This window comes from Barbus barbus (assembly GCF_936440315.1).
Source record: "Barbus barbus genome assembly, chromosome: 37".
Lineage (NCBI taxonomy): Eukaryota > Metazoa > Chordata > Actinopteri > Cypriniformes > Cyprinidae > Barbus > Barbus barbus.
In genome coordinates, this window is record NC_136715.1 from 4486234 (window position 1) to 4499678 (window position 13445).

General features: G+C 38.2%; 1 protein-coding gene across 2 annotated transcripts in view; it reads left to right on the top strand.

Annotated features, from left to right (window-relative positions):
- The first annotated feature begins 5704 nt into the window (after positions 1-5704).
- trim62.1 (tripartite motif containing 62, tandem duplicate 1) overlaps positions 5705-13445 on the top strand; it is a 45673-nt gene continuing 37932 nt past the window's right edge. For both annotated transcript variants that reach the window (XM_079397174.1, XM_079397175.1), the window contains exons 1-2: positions 5705-5864; positions 6968-7481. In XM_079397174.1, the coding sequence (XP_079253300.1) occupies positions 7074-7481 (408 nt within the window). In that variant the 5' untranslated portion in view covers positions 5705-5864; positions 6968-7073. The remainder of the gene's footprint in view (positions 5865-6967; positions 7482-13445) is intronic.

Genomic DNA, 13445 nt, shown 5'->3' on the forward strand with positions numbered 1-13445 from the left:
CGGTTTTCAGCAATTTTTCATTTTTGGGTGATCTATTCCTTTAATATGTAAGTCTGACATGTAAAGTAGATGCGTAACGTAAGCTCGCATATTACTAAAGCGCTAATTTGTGTTTTTCTCCGTCCGATGCTTGTATCTGAAGAGCAGGGTGGTTGAAGGCAGATTTAGTTTGGTTTAGAGTAAATTGCACTTAATTGCTGGCACCCCTAATAAAGTAAAGTGTAATGCACTAATAAAGTGTGTGCATTAGATTTTATGCCAAAAGTCTATTGTGCAAAACTCACCAAGTAGGTTAAATTGACAATACCGATCATTTAAAATACCAAATATTGACATATTGGGGGAGGTCGTGGCCTAATGGTTAGAGACTCGGACTCGTAATCCAAAGGTTGCGGGTTCGAGTCTTGGGCCGGCAGGGATTGTAGGTGGGGGGAGTGAATGTCCAGCGCTCTCTCCACCCTCAATACCACGACTGAGGTGCCCTTGAGCAAGGCACCGAACCCCCAACTGCTCCCCGGGCTGCCCACTGCTCCGGGTGTGTGTTCACTGCTGTGTGTGTGTGTGTGTGTGTGTGTGTGTGTTCACTGCTGTGTGTGTGTGTGTGTGTGTGTTCACTGCTGTGTGTGTGCACGTTGGATGGGTTAAATGCAGAGCACGAATTCCGAGTATGGGTCACCATACTTGGCAGTACTTCACTTTATATCGGTCGTCCACTAGTGCAAATTCTTTTCTTGTTTTTTCATTGTAAAGTTTTATGATTGCTATCACTCTTCAGTAACTGTCATTGACATTTGATAGGGATAAAGTTTTTACACCTCCCTGGTGAGACTAAATTATATTTCTATAAATATAGATATATGAATTTAGCGCCTCCCAGTGGTTGTTAATTTCTCTATCTACCTTGCAAATTTCCAAGGTGTTCTGCTGTCATACTGTTTATATTTTGTCATATCATTTATAGACTCACTGAATGTGTTTTGTGGGATTACGTGAGATATGTATATACTTTTTTTTTTTAAACAATGTTTTTCAACTTGTAAATGAATGTTTTTTTGTAAAATTTTTGTATATGCACTTTTATAAAGCACAGTTCTATTCACAATTGTCTATATTACTATGCAAGCTATTATTTTAGCATTACATCAGTTGCACACCCATGGATCCTCTGCAGTGAATGGGTGCCGTCAGAATGAGATTCCTATTTTTTTCGATGTATTGCTTTGATTTATGTATTTCCCTTTACAGAAATCTCATACACTGACAACTGTGCAAACTACAGTGTAGTCAAGACCGAACTGTGTTTCTGCTTGCCAGAACATCCATTATATAGACGCGATTGGTAGACCACCAGCACAAAAAGCAGTTTAAGATTAAAGTATCTTTAATATGATGCCAGAGGAAAGCCTCCAGCGGTGGATCAATACAGGTGTTAACCGACTTAAGGAATCAAAGAGAAGTATCTCTTTAGGAGCTGATTAAATATTGATCATGCCCTCTACGGCTGTTCTGAATGTTGCTGTACTCCCACGTCGATATTGCACTGCTCGCTTGAGCTGTGGAGTGTGCTGCTTTCTGCTTTCACTAAGTCTTCAGTAAGCCACAGCCTGTTTGTTGTGGGATTGGTTCAGGAAGCCTGGTTTTCATTTGTAACTTATTGAGTAATTACTTGATTTATTCAGATTTAGAGCAGAAGTATGATGTGTCCACTTTTTTTGGACACAAAAACACTTTTATGATGTCCACTTATAGGGACAATAAGGTCCATTTAATATACATATATATATATATATATAGCCTATGTTCCCCTATGATTACGAGCCAAGAACCACTTTTAGTGCTATATAGCACCATTTTTTTTTAGTGTGTGTGTGTGTGTGTATATATTCAAATTATAATTTAAGGAATATATATAACAATTTTAATTTCATAAAATAATAATTGCTATTTTATTTTGTGTAAATCCATTTTTTACACAGTTTCCCTCAGTTTAGTGTGTCATTTCCATTACAGAATACATGATAAATTGCGATGTGACATTAAAAATGACTTGGGATGGTTTCATAAAAAATTGGACAGTGGACAAGTGGACAGCTTCAATAAATTGGCGCACATGTGAAAGTTTATTTTCTTTCAGAGCCCACAGAGCCAACAATGCATACTGAAACCCCATAGGTACTTGGCAGTGAGTCATTTTAGTAAGTTGCATCCTCCATTCTAATCCATCCCTGTTGTGAAAGGACAGCAATGTGTTAAAAGCACAAGTGTTATGATTATGAGTAAGCAAACAACAGAGATAGCATTCTGTTTGTGGGAAATGGCTTGTTTGCGCTGCACTCTGTGACAGGAAATCCTGACATCAGGTTGAGGTAGGGAAGCAAACCAACGGTTTACCCATTAAAACACGTCACTTCTCCAATGCAGTGTATATGCTATGAATGAATTCTGATAGTATCTTTGTTGCTCGATTTCATAATGACCACATGGTGTGTTGCACCTATTTATTGCTCTGCAACTGTGAGATGCAAACAATGAACTTTAACCACAGAACACACCGAAACTACACAAATAATCAAGGCCTAGTGTTGATGAATGTTTCTGACAACTGCAGGAAATTTATGAATCAGCAGTTCTTCTTGTAAAGTGCATGGGGACAGGTGTAGAAGACCTAGTTATTTCTTTTTGCTTTGCTAAATGTGTTTTGGCACAAGTCAAACCACGAGCACCAGAATAACTCAGCAAAAGGTTTGGCGATCAAAGGTCAGCTTCGAAGGTGAGACGTGTCGGGAAATGTGGGCGCATGAGCAAAGCAATGCATTTTTTGAAAGCACTTTGACGATAATAAGGACAGTAATTCAGTCATGCAGCTGACCAGGTAGTGATGCACCAGATAGTTTTGAGCAGAACTTGTTTTGCTAACCTGCGGCCTTCATAAGTAGGAAGAATATGAAAGTTAGAAAAACACCTTTTCAAAAAAACAAACCAAAAATATATTTTATGAATATTTTAAAACCAGTACAAATTCTACCATGATATATAAATAGATTAGCAGTAATCGTCTTTTAATATAATTTTTCTCCCCTTATGTTTATTTTTATTTTAGAATATTGCTATCATATGATATGCTATATAATATTATATATTTATTTAATAGATAATTATAATGTATGGAGGGCCAAATTACTCAAAATTAAATAATTAAATGCTGAAATATATAAATAAATAATTAATATTAATTTATTCATTCATACATTGATTGATTGATTGATTGATTGATTGATCCATTTATGCATTTACTTATGCATATATTTATGCATTTATCTATGTATTTAATTATATAATTAGGCATTTAACAACTTGTCTTTACCTTATAAAAATTAAACAATTAAAATGTTATAATTACTTTTAGATGTTTTCTTTAATTTACCAGTACAAATACTACCATGGTGTATAAATGCATTTGCATTAATTGCAGTAATCATCTTTTAATTAAAAATGTTCTCCCCCTTATGAAGAATATAAGTTTACACTCTAAAAAAAAGGTGCTATATAGCACTAAAAGTGGTTCTTTGGCTCGTAATCATAGGGGAACCACTTTTGGTGCTGTATAGCACCATATCTTGGTGCTTCAGTGGTCCTTCAGTGGTTTTTCACCAGTTCTTTGGTACCGCTACCATATACAGAACCTGTTAAGCTCCTGTATGGTTCTTCAGTGGTTCTTTGGCATGACTGAGGGGCTATATACCACCGCTACCATATACAGAACCTGTTAAGCTCCTGTATGGTTCTTCAGTGGTTCTTTGGCATGACTGAGGGGCTATATACCACCGCTACCATATACAGAACCTGTTAAGCTCCTGTATGGTTCTTCAGTGGTTCTTTGGCATGACTGAGGTGCTATATAGCACCGCTACCATATACAGAACCTGTTAAGCTCCTGTATGGTTCTTCAGTGGTTCTTTGGCATGACTGAGGGGCTATATACCACCGCTACCATATACAGAACCTGTTAAGCTCCTGTATGGTTCTTCAGTGGTTCTTTGGCATGACTGAGGTGCTATATACCACCGCTACCATATACAGAACCTGTTAAGCTCCTGTATGGTTCTTCAGCGGTTCTTTGGCATGACTGAGGGGCTATATAGCACCGCTACCATATACAGAACCTGTTAAGCTCCTGTATGGTTCTTCAGCGGTTCTTTGGCATGACTGAGGGGCTATATAGCACCGCTACCATATACAGAACCTGTTAAGCTCCTGTATGGTTCTTCAGCGGTTCTTTGGCATGACTGAGGGGCTATATAGCACCCTACCATATACAGAACCTGTTAAGCTCCTGTATGGTTCTTCAGCGGTTCTTTGGCATGACCGAGGTGCAGCACCGCTACCATATACAGAACCTGTTAAGCTCCTGTATGGTTCTTCAGTGGTTCTTTGGCATGACTGAGGGGCTATATAGCACCGCTACCATATACAGAACCTGTTAAGCTCCTGTATGGTTCTTCAGCGGTTCTTTGGCATGACTGAGGGGCTATATAGCACCGCTACCATATACAGAACCTGTTAAGCTCCTGTATGGTTCTTCAGTGGTTCTTTGGCATGACTGAGGGGCTATATAGCACCGCTACCATATACAGAACCTGTTAAGCTCCTGTATGGTTCTTCAGTGGTTCTTTGGGGTGATTAAGGTATAGCACCACTGCCGTACAAAGAACCTGTTAAGCTGCTTTAAAGGTTTACGAGCCAAAGAACCACTGTTGGTGCTGTTTAGCACCATTTTTGTTGAAGAAATACAGTGCAATATGGCACCTCTTATGGTTCTACATAGCACCATTTGACAAAGGTGCTGTATAACACCTTTAAAGATATGGTGCTATACAGCACCAAAAGTGGTTCCCCTACGATTACGAGCCAAGAACCACTTTTAGTGCTATATAGCACCACTTTTTTTAGAGTGTATTATTTATTTTAGAATATTTCTATTATATGATATACATCATTTAATAATATATATTATAATTTTCTTGATTAATAATTATTTCGTTTTTAAAATAGCAATTAAACTATTTATTAATTATTAAACCAATTAAAAATGAAAAATAAATATAAATATTACAAATATTTAATACTTACATAGTTAATCATTATTATTAACTATAATAATATATAGTTAGTGTGTTTGTTTGTGTGTAATATATAATTTATTATTATAATATTTCGAATATAATTCCATTGAAGTCTATACACCTGAACAAAATGTGCAGATTAAGAAAACCATAAACTAAATTAAAATATGCTGTGATTCTTTCTGATCGTTGGTTTGTCAATACTTTATAATTGTGTTAAATTAAATACTTTAAATGTTGTAATTATTTTTAGATGGTTTCTTTATGCTGACCTACAAACACACGCCAGCAGAGTGCGAGCAATCACTCTGATATTATCATATGCTCATTTCTGTCCATGATGAGGATGCAAGGGCTGTACCATTACAGCAGCGGGAGGGATTCACCTTCACCCGGGTAATAATAATTTATATCCTTCACGAATCCAGCCCAGATTACAAACGCAAATGGAAGATGTATACTTTACATAATTTTCCTTACAGCACGAATCAAAGTCCCGAGATAGCTGTCTTATCTTGCCATCTATTTGTGTGTCCCCCCCTGCGGAGTTGGTTCGCTCCGTTGCTGTGCTCCTCTGGATCGAGAGTAGAGCAGTGCGATTGAGAGGAGCTGCGCGTGCGGTCGGTCTTCAGCTTTGAACAATCTGACCTGATCAAAATGTGTAATTAAAACCACGACCTGGTCTTTCAATTATGTGACAGTGGGCTGTTTCCACTGTACAACGCGTCAGGACCGCTTAGGGTAAGTGAATGAAGTGAGAATGTCAGTTTTTGGAGAGGACCGAATAGATAGAAAATCTGTTTACACATCCTGCTAGCTGGCTAATTATTTAGCAGCCGGCTTGGATAAACAGTAAAAAGAAAACAATGGAAAAAGGGAAGATGGTTTGTAAAGCTGTTTTTTAAAACAAAGCAGCGATATTCATAACTTTTTTTTTGCAATTACCATGGTGTAACTTACAGGAGCTTTCTGATGTATAAACCGCTGATTTAAATGGACTAAGATCCAGTTCACTTAAGTGGAAGTCAGTATTTATAACCTAATTTAGAGAGTCAAGGTGTTTCATTAGCAATTAAAAAAATATTTTGATAATTTCAGATGATATTATATTGAATTCAGTGGTAGTCTAAGGTGACTGAGGGGCAGCGTGTATAAATGTAATGATTTTATAATGTTTTTAATTAGTAAGTAGCGAGGGAATATAATGTTGAATTATTTCAGATTTTTCTCTTTTAAATATTTTTACACGATTATGGAGGCCCATACCTATGATAAAATAAATAAACAAATACATATAATAATAGGAAAATATAAAGAATTAAAGTGAAATTAAAAATAAATACAGAAAATAATAAATAGGAAAAGGTATTGAAAAATAGATGAATTAAAAGACATTAATTCATTCATTCATTCAAGGTTGGGTCTCTCCATACAAGATTCATTTGATTCTTAGATAAGTCGGTTGTGACTGTGTGACATCTGTATAAAATTATTTTAGCAATGCATGTCTTTAATTAGCCAAGGAGTATCCTTTCACATTCCTAAGTGAAAATGTAATTAGTTTTTAATGGGCTCGATAAGGTACTATTGAATCTTGCAGAAAGAGTCCAGTAAATAATCAGATTTCAGACCTTTCTCTTTTTAATTAAGGAGCATTGACATTTTCTTGTTTACTTTCAATCAGATTTATCTGCATTCGCTCATTAATTCATGATAATTTAGGACAAAGTCGATGTCTAAAGCATTTATACCTGATCATCCGAGAGTCTAATATCAAACTTATCAAAGTATTCCTGTTGCAGAACCATCTTTACAGTGTCTTACTTACTTGCGCTCTTTTTCAGGAATCAGTCGAGGAACATTTTCAAGCCTCAAAGAGCCCAGCTGATTCAGAGACTTTGTGCGTCCTGCTCCCTGCACAGTGCATGACCGACCCCTCTGTAGATTCAAATGGCTTGCTGTCTGAAGGACGAGCTCTTGTGCTCCATTTGTCTGAGCATTTATCAAGACCCTGTCAGTTTCGGCTGCGAGCACTACTTCTGCCGTAAGTGCATCACTGAGCACTGGAGCCGACAGGAGCTTCACGGGACGCGAGACTGCCCGGAGTGCAGGAGGACCTTCACGGATCCCCTTCTGTCCCCGAGCCTGAAGCTCTCCAACATTGTGGAGAGGTATGCTGCTTTCCCTCTGGACGCCATCCTGAACGCCCAGAGGAACTCATACCCATGCAAGGACCATGAAAAGGTCAAGCTCTTCTGCTTAAGTGACAAGAGCTTGGTGTGCTTCTTCTGTGACGAGCCTGCCTTACACGAAGAGCACCAAGTCACCACCGTCGACGAGGCCTATGAAGAAATACAGGTCTGTTTGTTTCGGATTACGTATGTCACGAAAGCTCTTACTGTTTCCATTGGCATATTATATGATGATAATCTCACATGTTTTAAGGAAAGTGAAAGGGAAGTGGTGTGTGGCCAAGTAAGTTACAAGTTACCCGTGGGTTCGGGTCACCAACATTGCATTTATTTACAATTGACGTAGGTCAGTCTTTTGTTCATGAGTCTCATTACCATTTTCATAAACCTCAGAATGCCAACGGTTAACACTGTTTGTTTTTCTGTTCAGTTTATCTGGTACAGTACTAGATGAGCAGATACCCTATAGTGTCTCTTTCTTCATCTCTGCTTGGAGATACATGGGAAAATTAGTGCAGAAATATGCTTTCATGAGTTCATTCTAGATCTGTTTAGGTTTTACTCTTATTATTGGCAGAAGCTGTAATATCTGTGTTTGTTTAATCCAAACAGCTGTTCTGGTGAGATATTAATGAAGTGCGTCCCATTTACCTTACGAGCTTGGAAATGGTGTTGAAAATGTACTTTTCCCCCTCACTGTACTACTTTTATAATGATTCAGTTTTGCATTTAGTTTGTTCGAGAGAATTCAGGGCTTTATGTTGTTTGACTCAAATGCTTTTTCTGTAACTTATTTAGTCGAGGCAGGCATCTTTGTTAGGTTCTCTTTATTCACAGTACTTGCTGGTCTTTACAACTAGTCATCGCTGGTCTGTAAATACTGTTCTTCAAAAGTACCATGCCTTTGAAAACCGCTGGTTGTAGACTGCATGAATAGGTCAACTACTTTCTCCATTTTCCTATGAGTTTATCTGGTGTGCACAAATGCAAGCTCACTCTTTGAAGCTTAATTCTTCATTCTTGTTCAAGAATGTCCATTTTTGTTTATTCGTTTTTTGAATACTAGTGCTTGGATTAAAGTATAGGACCAATGGACATGTACAAATCTAGACATTTGCATTACACAAATATTACTTAAGCATCACAAGCTTTCCCCCCTTACCTGTTCAATGCATAACCCTTTTCAAATTGAAAGTGTATATATATATATATATATATATATATATATATATATATATAATTATTATTTTTTTTCTGAATGTAAGTCATAACTTTCTGTCATATGTAACTTGATGCAGGAATAATTTAAGTACTTAAAGTTCATATGACGTGTCGGTAAAGATGCATGTTTGTTTTTTGCTGTATTGAGTAGGGGTGGGAATCGCAGGGTAGCTCACGATACGATATAATCACGATACATGGCTCACGATAATATCACGATACAGCGATTCTGCGATAATCTATATATTTCTAGAAAATCCTATAATGATACATCATTAATGATACATATCTCTAAACAAAATGCCTGTGAAAAGGTTAAGTGCAAGTTTTCTTTCTTTATTCAAGTCCAAACTGTTAAAAAACAGCAAAAGAAGTTCTGTAAATCAATTTTAACATGTTGAGTAGGCTAAATTAATAATTTTATTCTTGGACTTATTAAAAGCTTACACTTTTCTTTTTCTCTGTGTGTAAACAAACACATTTAACTGCTTATCAAACAGAGAAAAAAAAATATATAGATATAATATAAACCTGGTACATTTCAAAATTGTCCTGGAGTGCTTTCTCAACCTTTCTACTCCTATCATCATAAATTGGAGTCCCACATGAAGAAATAGCCGTTCACATCGTGTCTTTTGTGCGCTCAGGTTCGTTATTTCAAATCTAGACGCACGGCAAGCATACACACTGCACACTTCTGCGCCGCATTACGTATGCCATAGGTGCAGATTTATGTTTCTGCCGGTCGGTGTACACTGTTCACACAGCATAACACGCACTTGTAATATCTGAGAGAGAGGGAGAGCATCCAGTGTTGTTCACATAAAACTGGACGCACCGGCGATGCTCTCTCTCACACTTGTGATCCGAGCGGAGAGGCTACTCACGGACTGAATATGCGCTCTGCAATAATAACGTGATCGGTGCCTATTGTCCACGCTGATAGCTGTTCTGGGGCAGCTAGTTTTCATCTCCATAAACGTATATATAGCAGTAAAGCTAATACAGTGGCTGGAAATCAGTTTATCCTTCGGTTCCTTGTGCTTCCCCATCTTCATAGAGAGCGCGGATCATGGTTGCTCAGAGCGCTCTTGGATAGAAGCTGGAAATGGCGCGGCCGCGATTTCCATGCATTTTTAGACGTTGTGATTTTTGGCGCCAGATATAGATTATCGTATCGCACTGAGAAGAATCACGATATATCGCCGTATCGATTTAATGTCCCACTCCTAGTATTGAGTGATATTTTAATTTAATTAAAAAACATAACAAATTGTGCCACTAAGGGTTTGACTAGATTTTTACATTTATCTTAAACATTTATTGTGACGTTGATGTGAGGCTCTACAGACATTTTTCTTTGTTAATACATTAAATAATGGATGCAATGGAATAGATTGAATCGCAATACCAAGTTAATTTTGTGGCTGTTGCCATAAATAGACCCGCCTTTTATCTTAATGGACTCTATAGTTTGGCATATTGGCCATTCAGCACGTCCGTCTGAGGTCTGATAACACATCAGAGGTGGCTAAAAGTGACACTTGTGTTTAGTGTGGCTTGGCCTTATCTGTAAGACTTTTTTATTGCCTGGAAGTAAGTACTTGAGAAACAGATAGGAAACTGCAGTGACACGGATGCAACTAAGACAATCAAGCCCAAGTGAAGTGTTTGAGTGGAACAGCTTTATACACAACCTGACTTTAACTTCAGAACATGGGCCTGAGATGACATCATAATGTTGCTTGTATTAACTGTAAACCATGCTAATATACGAGTCCTCTCTCCGTAATGTTGCCTTCTCAAGTGAAAAACTAGTCTGAGTGTTTGAGGTTAAAAACGTCTTGATTTGTTTCTTACAAACCTTAAGACATTAATCAGATGACTTGAGCGGTGTGGATTATTGTGATGTTTTTATCAGCTGTTTACACTCTCGTTCTGACGGCACCCATTCACTGCAAAGGATCCATTGGTGAGCAAGTGATGCAATGCTACATTTCTCCATATCAATTCCCGTGAAGTAACAAACCTGTATCTTGGATGGCTTGAGGGTGATTGAATGTTTAGCAAATTTTCATTTTTGGACAAACTGTTCATGCTGTTTTAATTATTTCTGTGAATGTTTTAAATCACAACCATCATTTTTGGTCCAATTGAGTTCTTCAGAGACTTTCACCTTTTGTAGTCAGTGCAGCAGAAGGGTTAAACACGTCTAAACTCTTGTTGGGGAATTAATAGGAGCAACATGCTGCAGTTGTCAGACAATTAGCAGCGGCCTCCTTAGAGACACTCTCCAGGGACAGACTTTATTCCGTTCCACGTCTTTTGAGATGCACACATCGAGGGACGCGTCTTTAAATGTCTCCGAGATACACACTGAAAGCCTCCGTCAAGAACAAATGCTCCCCATGAGAAACTGCATACTCTCTAATGCCAAGTGTGTACTTTATACACACGTTTTTCTCAAACACCACAAAGAGCAAATTGCTAGGGAATTCCTGGGCAGCTCTTGGGTGCAAATTAAACTGTTTATCCTCAACAAAGCCCTTTGGCTAAATGAGGTAATGTGTTGGAGTGTTGGATGGGGTTTCATAAGATGTGGCATTACATGGGAATCAATAAAGCACTCGTAAGATGTATTCTCTTAGCACTGACATGAGAAAAATGTAGCTGAGGAGCTTATTTCTTTTTGAGGAAAAAAAATCTGAAGTTACACTAACTTTTATTTTGTGACAAATTATGCAGAATTATGCATTTTGAATGAAAGTATTTATCATAAGCAGTGGCTGATGCTTATTTTCAGTTTTTTTCAGATTCACTGACATGCGTTGACTAGTACTGATTGTGCACATTAGTCATTGCTTTTGTCTTCTGCTTTTGGAAATTGTGGCCTAATGGTTAGAGAGTCGGGGAGAGTGGGGAGTGAATGTCCAGCGCTCTCTCCACCCTCAATACCACGACTGAGGTGCCCTTGAGCAAGGCACCGAACCCCCAACTGCTCCCCGGGTGCTGCAGCATAAACGGCTGCCCACTGCTCCTGGTGTGTGTGTTCACGGTGTACAAATTACGAGTATGGGTAACCATATTTGGCCACGTCGCATCACTTTTAAGAATCCACAAAAAAGTTAATTGTTTATATTATTTTCTGGCATTGTATTTTTTATATTTAACTTATTGCTCTCTTATTTTTTTGTTCAGTAAGCTCTTTTTCCTTTTGCTCTTATGGGCTTCTGTGAAAATGTTATGCTTTTTAATCTTATATGGCTTTTGTTGTTGTTGTTTGTAATCTGATGTTTCCGGCTTCCAGATGTCTCTGGTTTTATATGACACTAATTTCAGTGAACTAGTGAATTAGATTTATTTTTTAAAGAAGATCATACACAGGCAGCACCGATCTGAACCTCCATCAACAAATGACTTGCCAAGTCGACAATAGATCACACTACTTAGACTGAGCCTGTGTTTCAGTGAGAATAGAAGGCTCATTGTCTGTACTAAAACAGACTTAAGCGGTCATTTTTGATTTGAAGTGCCACTGTTCAATGCTTTTATTAGATTTAATAGATGGTCAGCTGTCTGCAGATGTCAGCACTCGCAGGACAGAAACTTTGATTATATTGTATAGTCTCTTTTAGAATGAAGTATTACCATTGGCTTAGCACATTTGCTGATTACTTGCATCATTACTATATTGTATGATGATGTGTATATTAGCATCATGTTGGCCATCGGTCAGCATGCTCTTTTTTTAATATTCTTGCTCTCATCCTCTTGTTTCTTCAAGTGTGTGTGTGTGTGTGTGTGTGTGTGTGTGTAATTTTTTTTTACACGGTCTCTTTCTCACTCTTCATTAGTCTCCCGCTCTTGTAGTCTCTGTCTGTCTTTCTCACCATTTTTTTCGCTTTTCTTATCCATATCCCATCTCTCATGTTGTAATGGCACCTTTAGAGTTCAGACACCTCTGTTTCAGCCAGTGATTGAGTAGAGGCTGAGGGAAATAGGCTGCTGGGAAGGGAAATAAAAATTCTGTGCGGTTGTTCCATCATCGCTGCAGAACCATGCCGGATACGGAGCGTTATTTAGGCGTAATGACCGTGTATGTTTATGCTTCTTGTTGCAAATAAATAAGAAAACTCTGTTTTGCCAAAGGAATAATCATATCACTTTATAATAAGGTCTCTTTTGTTAATAATTAAATGAGTTGTTCACCCAAACATGAAAATTTGCTGAAAATGTACTCTCTCTCAAGCCATCCAAGATGTAGATGAGCATTACTGAAGTGCTACAAGAATGGAATTATTAAATAACTGGAACCGCTATGTAAAATTGTGTGTGATTCCCATCCTTGTTCTCCTCTCATTTGTAGTCTGTGCCGTCTCAGCAGACTTATTAGTGCTGCTTACATGATGTTTTTGTGCCAGTGTGCTTTCCACAAAATACATAATCAAGGATTCTGATGCAGGCAGGTCTGATTGGAGCGGTTTTCAGCTGCCCGGCAAGCTCGTGTCGAGCGATGAACATATGTCAGCTCTCTCTGCTGGGCCACACAACGCTGTGAGATTTGGATTTTGCCTGTTGCAGTATATGCTCGCCATTTGTGTAATCTCCTTAACTTCGCATGCCTCACCCCTTTGACCTATCAGACTTGTGGGATGCGGCAACAGCATCTGCTGACGGACGTTTGCCCATGCACTCCTCTCCATCATTTCTTCTCCATCCCAGGTGTTTGTTACATTCCTAATGCACTTGAACATCCGTGTACCCTCTTCAACATGCTCTGTGTTTTAATAGACGCTATAGGGGATAGCAATGGATTTGTTTAGAGCTCTATAGTGTTTGCTTCAGGGGAAAGAGGGATTTCATTGCCAACTAATGCATTCTTAGCCCTGAGGGGACATGGCTTTTCTCA